This window comes from Geospiza fortis, unplaced genomic scaffold (assembly GCF_000277835.1).
Source record: "Geospiza fortis unplaced genomic scaffold, GeoFor_1.0 scaffold403, whole genome shotgun sequence".
NCBI classification, from domain to species: domain Eukaryota; kingdom Metazoa; phylum Chordata; class Aves; order Passeriformes; family Thraupidae; genus Geospiza; species Geospiza fortis.
In genome coordinates, this window is record NW_005054336.1 from 4,969,010 (window position 1) to 4,982,859 (window position 13,850).

Below are 13,850 nucleotides of genomic sequence, written 5' to 3' on the forward strand. Positions count from 1 at the left end.
TTTTTTTTTTTTTGTAGCCCCACCAGGAGGTTTTTTGCTTATGGTCTCATTCTGTTTGCCTTCACAACTTGTCTGTTTTTGATTTGTAGAATGGAGGAAGCCGAATTGCTGAAAGAAAGATTCCAGGCCATAACAGTAAGTGCTCATGGTTATAATTCACTATTTAAAAAAAAAAAGGCTTAGAAGTAATATTAGCAATGAGCTGCTGTGTGTTTGCTGAATAATGATTTAGCTCAGGACAGAAAAGGAAAAGACTTTGTCTGCTTGAAATTGTTACTTAATAATTTTAGTTTATAGGATATTGCTTTAAGACATCTAAGTTGACAGTACTGACTTTATTCTGGGTTGTATTGGTTGTATGGCACCTTAAAATTAAATTCAAAGCAGTGAAAGTATGTGTGCAAATCACTACTGGGCAGCGTAAAACACACATTACAGAATGTTTGCCTGAAGGTCAGAAGGCAGCTAGAGAATTCCAGAACAAATCAATTTTTACATTTCACAATGTGAATTAGAGATTTTTCATTTGTACCGTGGAATTAAATACAAGTTCTGAATTATTAATGATCTCTCATAAGTATTGCTGTCTGAAAAGTAAAAAAGGACAAGCTTGGATTAAGCAAATTCCTCCTGTCAGTTTTCAGAGGACAGACTCAGTGAAGTCTATGCTAGAGACATTGGAAAACATTTTCAGTTTCTCTTCTAAAAGGAAATCTGAGTGATGATTTCTAGTGCGCAAAAGGAGCAACTAAACTATTTTTAAAGTAATACAACCTGATGTTATAAAAATTGGCTGAAGCCAAATCCTCCTCTGATTTGATCTCCAACTGAACTTATTCAGTTACAAAAGACAAACTGAAACAACGTTTGTCCCTCTGAGATGAAAAGAAACCTCCGGAAGGATCATTCACCTTCTTAGTTAATAATAAATAATAGAAACAAAGGTATTTGTCACACTCCTAACATGACAGATTAGTTGTGAAACACAACTAGCAGAATAAATGGTGGGCAGAATTAAAGAATACCATATTGGAATAAAAATAAGTGTAAGAAGGCATAACTGGAAATCTATGGGAATCTAACAGGTTGGATTTTAATTCAGATGAGTTTTAATTATGGTATTTGATAAGAGCCAACAGGACCATTTACTGTATTTACTGGAGACCTGACACAAGCCCACAATAAGGTAATTTAAAATGTTTTAGAGGGTTTAGAGTACATTTGTTTGTTTAACTGCAATGTTGCCTGAACCAGGGTCATAACCTGGACTTTGTCTCTAGTGCATGGGCTCAAAAGATAACAACAGCTCTGGCTCTCCAGAGAAGTCCAGGCCTCACAATGTTTTGTGTTCCCTGGGATGCAGGGGCAGGAATGGGGCAGCACTCTTGGCTGATGAGGACTCCTGTGAACATACTGAGGCTGGCATCCTCCAGCTGCAGCTTTACTTCCAAATAATACTGAAACAGTTTTCTTTAAAGAAACTGGGGCAGCTTCCAGTGTCTTGCATTAGAAGAAATAGGAAATAATTTTTGGGTTCTGCCTACGACTTCATTTATTACACTTGATGTGTAAAGGAGCAATGTGCTCTCTGCTTTCATCAATCCAGAGCATTCAGTTGAAACACGTGGAGTGTTCTGACTGCAGAAACAAAGTAGCTTGAGTAAGGTGAAGTTATCAGCCCTAAGAACCTGCAGAAAGAGATGTCCAGGGAAACAACACCCTGCAGTTACAATAGCAAGCTCCTCTGTGGCTCTGAGGGGGTTTGGCCCAAGTAAAGTACCTGGGAATTTCAAGCGCTACATTCCAGATGTTTGCTGTACAGGATAGCAAGGGACACTCCAGCAGTCAACAACTCCACCTGCACTGAAACTTACTGGTTTCTGTTGTTAAATACCTGTCTCCTTGGCAGCAACCCAACCAGTAGGAGTTCTAAAAGCCTTTTGCAAATCTTTTCTCCCTATAGCAAACAAAAAGGAAAACATGATTGTTTTGTTCATGATGTTGCTGTTATTAAATGTTTTGATGCTCCCACGGCCCTGAAAGGAAACTTTTTCCTTTGTTATGTAGCTACCACCTGCTGCTGCTGTATCTAGAATATAAAAGCAAACAATAAAATGCCTTCATTTTGTTAGAAAGACTTTCATACCTTAAGATATGAAAGCTTTAATACCTTTGATGCTTAATGGATTTTAATGTCTGGAAAATGACAAGAAAATAAAAATACATTAGTTAAAACATTAGCTGCTCCATGAATTTGACAGTATATGGCATTTGCCAGGGGACCAAGACCACCATCTTTGGCTCCACTGTAGAGCAGTGACACAAACTAATGGACTTGGCAAACTAGATATTTCACAAGACACTGCTCTGTGGATGCCATTGCCTTTCTTTCAGACAGATCCAGTCTAGAACACAATTAATTTCTGTGCACAAAAGTCAGGAAAGAGTCCCACACGTGTCAGGAGGAGTGAAAATTATCACCAAGTCTTACCTTGCATTGAAGCACAACAAAAAGGAATGGCTGAAGATGCTCTGTCATGAAAAGCAAATCCTGCTCACATTAATAAGAGCATAGTAAGAGAGGACTTCTGGACTTCAAGGACTTCTGCCAGGAACATGAACATCTGCTGGGGCAGAGCATGAGGTTTAATAGAATCATGGCTCCCTTAGCGACCCAGGAATAAACATTTATTCCATTAGATGTACAGTCAAAGCTTCATAAAGCAAGACATGGTGTGCAGACAAAGCATAGCAGAATGCATGGTAGAAAGTGTTATAACAGGTTTTTAAAGTTATTTTGGCTCATAAGATTCAAAAAGATTCCTCGTATTTCTCAGCTTCTGGAATTAGACTAAACTATATAGATATATAGACTAGACATATAAAAGATAATCTATTTCAGCTGATTTAATCTGGATAACTGTATAACAGATATTTAATACCTACCAGTGAAATTAAAGCATTCTATAATACCAGAGGATACAAGAAGACAACTTCCAGACAAAAAACATTGGACATAAAAGAAATACGTACCTCTGGAAAAAAAAAAAGGCAAAAGTTTCTTTACTGAATAGGTTCCTTATTAACAGTTAGAAACCTGAGTATAAAGGCAAAAATTAGTGTATTTTAAACTTTCTGCAAAGTAGTTTATGTACAAATACTCATTTCAGACTGCCCCAATTCTTATTGCATCCCCACTGGTACAAAAAGAATACTCAAATAGACTAAAAATATTTTTAATAGTATAAAGCAAGTAAGAGTTCATTCTCTGGCTAAGAATCTTATCCAGAACTTTAGTAAAGACAAAAAGAGTTTTCCTTAAGAATTGCAATAATCTGTAAACACAAGCTCTTGTCACACTGCTCATCTAATGATGGATTATTTAAAGGCCATTTATACCATGAGGTCAGGAATATTTCCTAAGTAAGGAAAAGTGTGAAGAGCAGACACAAGATACTCTGTCTTTAAAATCAGGTCTGGCTAAGAAAAATTCAGCATAGCAGCTTTTGGATAAAGGCTCACACAAGGGTCATTGCAGAAAAATTACATATTGTAGTAATCCTAAATCTGTAACTTGATTAATTGCATTTAAGAGCATTGGCAAAACACAAAACCACTGCAGAGATAAAAATAACATGTATTTTGAGGAAAGAGCCCCACCTGTTCTCTTTGGAGTATTAAAAAGACAGACTAACACCACCAAGGAAAAATTTTAAAGGGTCTATAAATAACTGCTATAGTTTGCAGACTGCAGGAGATTAGTGTTGATGTTCACCTGTGAAATCCCAGCACAGTATCAGTAGTGCCCGGCCAGCCTGTATCCTGCCCTTGGTCTCCATAAAGCTTGGTGGCTTCTTCCACTTCCTATCCTATCCTTCAGAAAAGCATCCTCAGAGCCTGTGGCCCCACTGCTAATTTCTCATTTCCAGTAACAGTGAAGTGGTTCAGCCAAGCACACCATGGCTCTTCCTGTTTCCAAATCCCAGATCCAATGGAGGAGAACAACTCCCAGCCTTACACCCAGCACTTCCTTACTGGTTTTCTCCAGTCCTTACACACAGCTGGTTCCACAGGTGGGCTGAAAGGGCGAGGCTCTTCCTCTGTTTGTGAAGAAGTTAACCCCTTCCTAAACCATACTTGTCTGAAAACAGACTCTGTATTAAAAAGCTACCACCTTTTTAACAGAGCCAGGCTGTTCTAGTTGAAAGGAAAGAAGGATTAGCCTCCAGTCTACAAACATTTCTGCACAGAACAGAAGATTCCATTTACTTCCCCAAAATGTATCAAGAAACAAGCACAAATGTTTCTTGATTGGCATATGGCAAGGTGCCATGCCCGACAACAGAATTTTATAGCATTAAGGATGACCAAGACAATAGTCTAATAATACACCTTGTTAAAGTTACTTTCCTTTGGCATGATTTCCTTCCCCCTGGCTGCTGAGGACACAAGGTACTAAATCAGTGTTTGGCCTCACACAGAGGAGCCACAAGGTTACTCCATGTGACAGCGCTATCCAAAAACAGGAGAGGCTCAAGCATTGCCAGTGTTCAGACATTGTTCACCCATTCCTTTCTTCTCTAACCTGTAATAAAAAGGATTAAAGTGGCACTAGGATAGACCAGTACAACATGAGGTTTATCCTTCTAAATATCAGCAGCCACAAAAACAGTCTGAGCACAAGCAAAAATTTTCTTTTTAAATTGAGAAAGCAACATATATGAAGTATATTACATTCCTCTTTTCTCATCTTTACCATTATTTGACTAACAAAACAAATTTCTAAGTCTTTGTTTATTCCTGTTTATTTCAGCTATTAGCCACAGGATACATAAACTCAGTGCTGGATTCACTGACAGAGCATTTCATCTAGTGATGTATCACAGCTGCTCAGTGCAGACCATGCAGACTCTTTCCTCTCCTAAATGATGCGTGGGCTGCCTCAGGAATTTTGGTCAGGACGCATTTTTAGTCTCACTCTGCATGTACAATTTTGTTCAACTGTACTTTCTTCCTGTTTTTTCCCCCTACCCTTCCCAAGAGTAAATAATTTTTATTTTACATCATCCCTTCTCTGTGGTCATTAACACATTTAAGTGTACTTTGGAGAAAGAGCAGTGGAAACCATACCTATGTAGGATCAAGCTATTGCTGCAAAGAATTACGCACTGCCTAAGCACCACATAAGCTTTATAATAAAGCTTTATTTGCATGGATTGATTTCACCCTAATGAACACTCACATAATAATTTTATTAACAAGTAATTTCTCTAAACAAAGTTTTATTGTTCTTAATTTGTAGGACAAAAGAAAACTGCAAGAAGAAATTACACAGAAACGTCTAAAAGTAGAAGAGGAAAAAATGAAACACCAACATTTGAAGGTAAGTAAAGTGTTAGATTTATGTAACTAAAGATAGCCTCAAGTCATACAGCATGAATAAAGGTTGGGGATTTTGGAATGCAAATCTTCATGCATTTAAGTCGTGCTTTTACTGTCAAATTTTCACAGCTTTGTGGAGTCCTGCCAGGACTCCATTTGACTTTAATAAGCATCACTCTTTGAAAAAAATTACACTGGGGAGCTAATGTTACTTGATCACTTACATGGCATAAAATGAGACCATAACCAGGAAAAACTCACAGATGAAAATTAAGCCTCACATTTCAGACTGGGTGTGTTCACTCCCTAATCCCACAACAGCAACCCCACTTGGTACAGGGTGCAGCACAATAATGAGATCTAACTGCATTTTTTCCTAGAATAAAAACACCATATTTATTTGGCTGTAGGCTTTTGTCAGCTTGTTTAATTATTCTTTAGTAAAATAATGCCATTTCTTTGTATATTAAAAAAAAAGGTATAAATGCTACAAATATTGTTCTCAAATATGGCCTGGTAAACTCAGGATTACAAAGTCCAAAGGTATAAGAAACCTAAAGATCCATCTCTGTAGAGGACTGAAATTACACTGATTTCTACCCAACACCACTATTCTTAAAATGTTCATAGCAGTTTGGCAGTCCATGTCATTTAGAGATATGAGACAAAATCTATGCTTCTAGAAATATGCAAGACTTGATATTTTACATACTCTTTTCATTATGTGAGCAGATAAACAGTCTCAAGAGAGATATATTGAATCTAACACCAGGAGCGTGGCGTGTCTCCTCCAGCAAATGTGAGAGAAGCTTATTTAAAACAGACTCCTCTTCAAAACAGCCACCAGATCCTGAGCTTCCTCCACCCTTTTCTTTTGTGTCAAGCCAAAAAAATGAAAAGCCACGATAGATCAGTGCACCGGGCCAGGCAAGCCAACACAGAGCTGTGTCCAGGTTTTATTGGAAAATAGTTACTCCAAGGACAGGCTTGGCCATTCGTGGAACATCTTGTCTAAAAGGGAGGGGAATATCCCTTCCAAGTCCTGTAACCTTTGAATAGCAAACATGTGACTCCTCCATCATGGTACATGGCTACATCGAGTACTGAAAGTTTTATTTCAAGTTTCCATGTCTATAAATCCAGATGACTCTTCTGCCCTTCTTTACAGAGGGATAAACTGATCTGTTGTAGACAACCAGCTAATCCTCACCACTGCTGTGTGCAGACAGAGCCCTAGGGCAGTTTCCTTACAGACTTAGTACATGTTCATAGCTTAAATTAATAGGTCCAATGGAGCTTTGAAAGTTAAGAAAGCAAAAACCAAACTTGCTCTTATCCTGAAGAAATTTTATGGAATTTTTAGAGATGCTAAAACACTCCTGGAAAAATACTACTGAAATGGTTTTACTTTGGAAGAGAACAGAGGATGTGATTTCTCTGCCTGTTGTATGAGAAATCATACAGAAAAGCTTTTAAATTAAATCAGTCCTCTTGCATATACAAAGCAAAGCAAGGATCTGTTGAGGAAATTATTCACTTGGAAAAGAAGACTCAAGCATACATTTAAATATATACTTACATACACACATATGCTGTATAAATACATACATATCATTAGTTCTTTGGAGCACACAAAATGTAGACTACTTTTTCCAGCTCAGGAATAAGACAGGCACCTAATATCAAACACATTAGTACATGAACAGCTTTTGCTTTATACCCCAGAAGTTTTGTCCCTTAATGAACATTCCTACTTCAGACTAATTCAGGTATTTCAACAAGAGTCAAACAACAAAATGATCCAGTGCATGAATTGCTTTAAAACAGATTTAGACTTCTAAAACATTTAAAGTAAATTTTATTAAGGGTCATTTTTTTTAGTGAGTCAGGCTGATTCAACCCATTTATACACACATCACTTATGTGCATGGTGAAATCCAGTGCTCCATGATCTATTAACACAACTCACACCTGTCCCTTAGGAAACTATTGCAGGTTAGTAAATCTCAGTGCCAGAGATGTTCTTGTTAGATGAGTAGCACTATCCTGTTCCTCATTTTGTCCTTCCTATTTATAACCCTTAGCAACAGGTTTATCAGAAGGTTGTTGGTTTGGTTTGTGGTTGTTGTTTGGGTCTTTTTCTATTGGAGCTTTTCTTTGACATGTTTTTTGTTTGTTGCCAAAAAAAGGAAGTTTTAGCTTCCTTTTTGCAAATAGGAATCCCTGCTCTGGCTTCCCAATTACTTTGTTTGCTGCCCCCAAGTAAACTTCTTACTAGAAATACATGAGGCATCATGACAGATCTCAGTTATCTGTAGATGTGAAGGAACATTAATTCCCTACATGTGCTCTTCTCTCAAATGGAGGCAAGCAAATACACCTGTGTGGACAGGGCTTCACAGAACTGCAAGGGGTATTGGGGGCTGCTAGTGTGGGTGCAGAAGAAATTTTATCCAGTATTTCTAGATGCACCAACAACTAATCCTTCCTTCTACCCGAAGCCCTTCTCACTGAAGCAACAAAGGAAAGGACCAGACAGAATTGTTTGCAAAGTGAAGTCAAAACTGATTTGCACATACTTTCTAAGAGCTTTCACAGTTCAGTATATTAATTTTCAGGCTTCTGACATGCCTGAACTCCATTAGTGCTACCTTGTAGGTGCTTGTCACACACCGCCTCCTTCCAGTGAAAAACCTGTCAGGCCCAAAGCAGCTGCTCCTGCACTGGCTCGTGCTGCTGTCTGGATGGAGCAGACCTGAAACCATCTTTTATTCAAAGGTTGTTTCCAAACTACACAATGTGTCATTCTTTCAAAATGGCTAATGAAATGAAAAAGACCATATGGCATTTGGTTGGGAGTAGCAGCAAACTGCTCTAGCAACATGCAAAAATAACACTATTGTGTTATGCTTGCATTTAGGGAGTTTGCTCTCTTGGGCCTAACCCTATACAGACAGAAGCTTTTGTTGATTTTAATACATGGTATTGGTTTCTGAGATCTACAGTGCCAGCCCCACTCTAAATCTTACAAGGAATTATCAATTTATTTTTGGAGACATAAGTGCTAGACTAACACTGTTCCAGCCAAGATGAAAACCTCACTTTTCTTGAGGCCCTACTTATCATTAAGATCTAAACAGCTTGATAGAAAGGGAATTAATAACTATGTGCCCTCCAGCTTGAGAACACAGTATTTAGTGGTCAATAAGACCTGGTCTTTGTGCCAACACCAGGCTACCTGCATCTACCAGATAATGTAAAAATATCCTATTAAAATCTGCATTTATTTCATTAGAGCCTAAAAAACAAGGAAGTGCTACAAAGTGATTCTACAGACAGAATCAGGGCTCAGAACATCAGTTTTGAGCAACCTGTGTTTACCAAGATTTCCTAGGATCCAGTGTTGACAGAGACAGAATGCTGTCCTGCAGGCAAAGGCAACTGTAAACATTGCTCTTACATCCCACAAGTAAAAAAATTAAAAGCACCACAGGGTGCCCAGACTTCTCAGCAAGCCTCTTTTAGGCACACTTTCTATGACATTATATGTCAAGTGGAAAATTACTTTTGACTGCAATAAGGTCCCTCGTATATATTCCTCTGCCAGTTGGGCTTCAGTAATAACCTCATGGAAAGTGCACAATAAATAGGAAAATGCAGGAAGCAACAGTTGAAGTGACTCAACACAGGATGCAGGCAGGGATTCCAACAGCCCCTGCAAGCAGCACTGAGGTTAATGCAGCAGTGCTGGGCACACTGCCTCAAGCAGCAGTAGTCAAAATTCAATGTAATCTGCATCCACACCCTGCAATTAACAAGACTGTATGGGGGGAGAAAACCAAAAACTTAATATGGACATCAGCTCAAGGAATCTAAATTATAACTGGGACATTCATGGTTAATTAAAGACTTTATATGTGTGCTCCTTTTTTGCCTGTTGAAAGAGTATTTCTAAAGAGTCCCAACTCCTTCCCCAAGGCAGCAACTGCATTTATACCCCTGAGTTAGACTGAAAGGAGTAAAAAGAGTGCAAGAAAGTTGGCATGGCTTGCAAGTTTCAGCCTGCAAATATGAACTTATCTCCAAGAACATTTTTTATTTTAGCAGGAGTATTTTTGAGAGCTCTGATGACTTTCAGGTACCACCTTCCCTAGTGTAAAGCAGCTGTAGGAAGCAATCAATGCATACAATGGTATTTTTCAGAATTTGAAAACACAGCTGAGAGAGATACACTTACCTGTGCACACACAATATACCCATTTGTGAGCCACCACTGCACAGAAAGAACTCCACAGGCACTAACCAGTTCGGGACGTAAATACCTAAGCTCTGGATTGCCCCTGCAACAGCAGCTCTAAATACACAGCAGTTCTGCTGAAACACTAACCAGGCACCAGCTGCCCATGCTCAACCTTTCCTCTGCCCCTCTTACCCGACACTTCATCTTCACCAGCTGAAATGTGAGTTCACTATCATAAGTACACAAGATCCTTTTAACTTCCAGGGGTACCATTGCATCACTAACTCCCTAGAGATCTCTTACTCCCATACAATCTTATTTACAGAAACTTCTCATCTTTTATACCTCCTTCCAGAAGCCATGCAATGCCAGGATCCCAGAAATTAGGGCTACTGAAATAAAACAGTTGAGCTTCTGACTGGAGCCTTTCACATGAGTCTGTTGTATGTATGGTTGTACAACTGATTTGCTTTATTGAAGATACACAAACTACTGGATCCACTTACCCATGTTAATCTGTTTTGGATAGCAGCTGACATACTCTACATTTTTGTTGGATGAACTAATAAAATGGGGCATTGTTCCTAAAAACTTTGCTTTTAAGTCAATCTCAAAACACAAAAATTTAGTTTTTCTCTTCCAGTGGCATTCACTGTGGTCAGGTTGCCTTGTGCTGGATAGATCACAATGCTGCAGATCACATCTGTGCCATCAAGAAAAACAGAGCAAATGGTTAAATAGCTTAACTCTAGCATTCACTTGTCTATTTTTTTCCCATCAGAAAAAGGCCTTGCGAGAAAAATGGCTCTTGGATGGCTTTAGTTCTATGACTCCTAAGGAAGAAGAAGAAATGCAAAAGCAGAATCAGGAGGACCAACAACGGACTCATGAGCTGGAACAAGACATTTTCAGGTAGGGAAGTACCCCTGCCCTTGTGCCTGGGTTAAAATGGTCCCATCTTACCCATCCTACCTTATTTTGCAAAAAATGAAAGTATCAACAAGTGCTAAACACATGCAGAGCAAAGCAATTCTTGTCACGTTTTCTAGTCAGTTAGAGGATACAGAACGCAATTTTCCATAGTATAAATTGTAACAAACTGCACAATAACTATATTGCAGATTATTTGTTTCTCTAATTCCAGATATCCTTTCCATGCTGTATTTGGTAGGCGTAAGCCACAATATATGGGGATTGCTCTAAGATAGCAATTGTTGAATCAGAACTTCAAAATAACAATAAATTTTCACAGATGTCCAGTTTCACTAGGTCTTGGCACAGCCTCTAATACCTAACTTTCACCATAACAGCACTTCAGAACAGTACAGGCTCCCTAGCCCCATTAGTAACACTTATTCCCAGTTTTCTATGTGTTTTGTACTGAATTTAGTCCGAGAAACCTGCTCTAGCAAAGGTCTTTTTCTACCTTTCAGCAGACATGTTTCTACAAATCTCATCACCTAGCGCTTCCCTATCACACAGGGCCAGCCTTTAACTGCAGAGACAGTCTCATGAAAGACTCTTACCATGTAAGAGTCACGGACATGGTTCCAGGTTCTTATTAGCTCCAGTTAGCCCTTCTCAAATACCAAAGAGCTGTGTATACTGTCAGCTCCTTCCCTGGGTCCAGACATACTGACTGGTACTACCCCTTAGCACCCACAGAAAAGATGAAATGTTCCTGTTCCTTCAGATTCTGGAAAGTTTTTTCATCCTTTTTCAAGACTTCTTGCTCTATTTCAATTCAATAATATTTTCCTCTCTACTTTGCTTCCACTGCCCTCCTACACACCCTCTTCTGGCAAAGCTGTCACCAAGGTTAACTTTCTCTGGTGAACTCCCATCCTCTTCCCTCCTCACTCCATCTCTGACACCAACAATAATTCTCTTGGCTGACAGGTAGCAGCCTCATGCTAGTTTGTGCTATAATTATGCTGACTTCTTGCTCAAAAGCACTTTTCTCTACAGAACATCTTCGTACACACCTCTGTAGGGTTCATTGTTGCAGTGGTAGGATGCAGCCAGCAAGCCCTGAAAGCATCCCAGAGGCTGTCATTTTGAAGGCATGCAAGAGGGGCCCATAAGACACTGTTAGTGCCAGAAAAGAACAGCATCTAGGGCTAGAATGGGCTAAGGAGCAACAAGGAAATGGTGCTGAGCAAGCATTTCCCCATCAGACCACTGGAAGTTCAGCCCTTCTCTAAGCAGTGAGAGGAAAGATTAGATTCCAAGTTCTGTTGACCATGAGCAAAGCCTGAGCTAAGAACTTAGGAAGGTTTATCCACAGGGCTTTTGCTATAAATTAAATTTCCTACCACTCCCTAATAGCTGTTTAGCAGGGCATCAAGAAAAAACATCCACACTGCCTTCTAAATAACATTACATCTTGTTTATACACACCCAGTTTCAAACCAGCCAGCAGTGATACAGAAACCCAGGAATAAAGTCCACTAATAAATATAAAATATGCATCATACAGCTCTTGCACAGTGCCTTTGCTGCACCACAGTTATCACCAAAGCTAACAAAAGCCTGTCTGACCTTTGACTTGCCCTGTAAATCAAACATTGCTAAATTGATCATGTAGACACATCATACAGCAGAAATAACAAACTGAGAGGCTCAGTAGAAATCTTTCTTCTAAGCATCTGACTATTAAAACTCACTTGATTTGGAGATATCCAGTTCACTCTGTTGGTTATTCTGTGTGTGTTTTTTCTTCAGTTAAAAAAATATTAATCACTTTAAAGACTCTTTGATTACCCTTAGACAAGTCTTTTTATTTCTTTCTGCTGAGAGGACAATTGCAATTGTTGACAGATTATTTACAGTAGTGGCATGGGCCTTGCCATCACCCTCCTAAATGGGATCTCTGTTTTGAAGCATTCTTTACCTGAGTGTCAAATTGAGCTGGTGTATGTCTGCTAATCAGTTCAGATTTGAGCATTTTTTTTATAAAAGGGAGAAGTTCCATTCTTTGTATCAATGACAAAGCAGTGAATAACAAGCAGCCTGAGCCACCTTGGAGACAAATGGCTGAATGCTTTGGTTACAGACAAAAAAATTGCATTTACACTATCTGTCCCATTTACCCTCTGTACATGTTGGAAGCTTCAGTGAACCAAGTGAGCACATCCTGGGTCAGGGTACAAGCGGAATGAAGAATTAAGAGTCCTGTTTTCTCACTTAATCTTCAGCTAATAACACTCATTCTTGATGGAATTAGTTGCTAAACAACACATTTAAAAATGCAAAACAACTGAGGTCTATTCAATTGCTTGTAATGTGCTGCATGAAAGCAGACTCAAGGCTAGACTAGAGAGCTGCTAAAGCACTTGACTCACCTCAAAACCTGTGAGAGCTTGCTAAACTGCCTTTTCCCCTCAGTCTAGAATTCTTCAGGGTGGTATCTTCCTATCTGCTTTTCATTCTCAAGCCTTTTATTTTTTTCCTGGGGTGGCAGTGATGCCAACTGCAGCAGATCAGCGATCAGCTGATCAGCCATCAGCAGCATCCAGGCAATCTCCATAGATCTGAATTCAGCTGCTACTTTGGTAGAGAAACCTTTCAATTAGTGTCTTGATTTCTAAGGTTTCTTCTCTCATCCACACCTCTATACTACTTATTTTTCCCTCTCAAATAATCAGTGCTACTTGAAAAGACAACAAATATTCAAAGGATAGATTTAATACAGTAGCTGTGTCATACTTCCATTTCTCTCTTTAAAAATGCAGCACTGTACAAAAGGTAGTTTCATATAATTGCTAGAATAGCTGCTAGACCCTTTCAAGACAAACTGGGATATAACTTCATAAAAATGTGATTGACTTAGAAGCTTGTAAACATTTAAACATACCAGAAAGATCTTGGCCTAACTTGATCTTGGCAACCACATGATGCTATAAGGGCTTCAATTTCTTTGAACTATACAGATCACATCTCTTAGAAGTTTTCTTTCCACTAATTCCAGAGTGCACACTCACAGCACACACTGAAATTGAACCATAAAATCTGGTTTTTGCAAGTATAAGTGCACAAGAGATACTTAGAGTCCAGATGGAATTCCCATTACATGGTATGAGAATTTCTCTCTAAACCCACTGAGTATTGAATCAGGTCTCAATTATCACATAAAGTGGGTGTTGGTATGGGTGAAAGAGCATATGTAAACTGTAATTTGTTTCTTGATCACCCAGGTAAATACATGGTGTTTATAATCTTTTATTTA

At 38.9% G+C, this 13,850-nt stretch overlaps 1 protein-coding gene across 2 annotated transcripts in view; it reads left to right on the forward strand.

Moving 5' to 3' along the window:
- Positions 1–13,850, forward strand: part of PALMD (palmdelphin) — a 43,708-nt gene that overhangs the window by 20,674 nt on the left and 9,184 nt on the right. For both annotated transcript variants that reach the window (XM_005422094.3, XM_031057931.1), the window contains exons 2-4: positions 90–135; positions 5,303–5,383; positions 10,404–10,534. In XM_005422094.3, the coding sequence (XP_005422151.2) occupies positions 90–135; positions 5,303–5,383; positions 10,404–10,534 (258 nt within the window). The remainder of the gene's footprint in view (positions 1–89; positions 136–5,302; positions 5,384–10,403; positions 10,535–13,850) is intronic.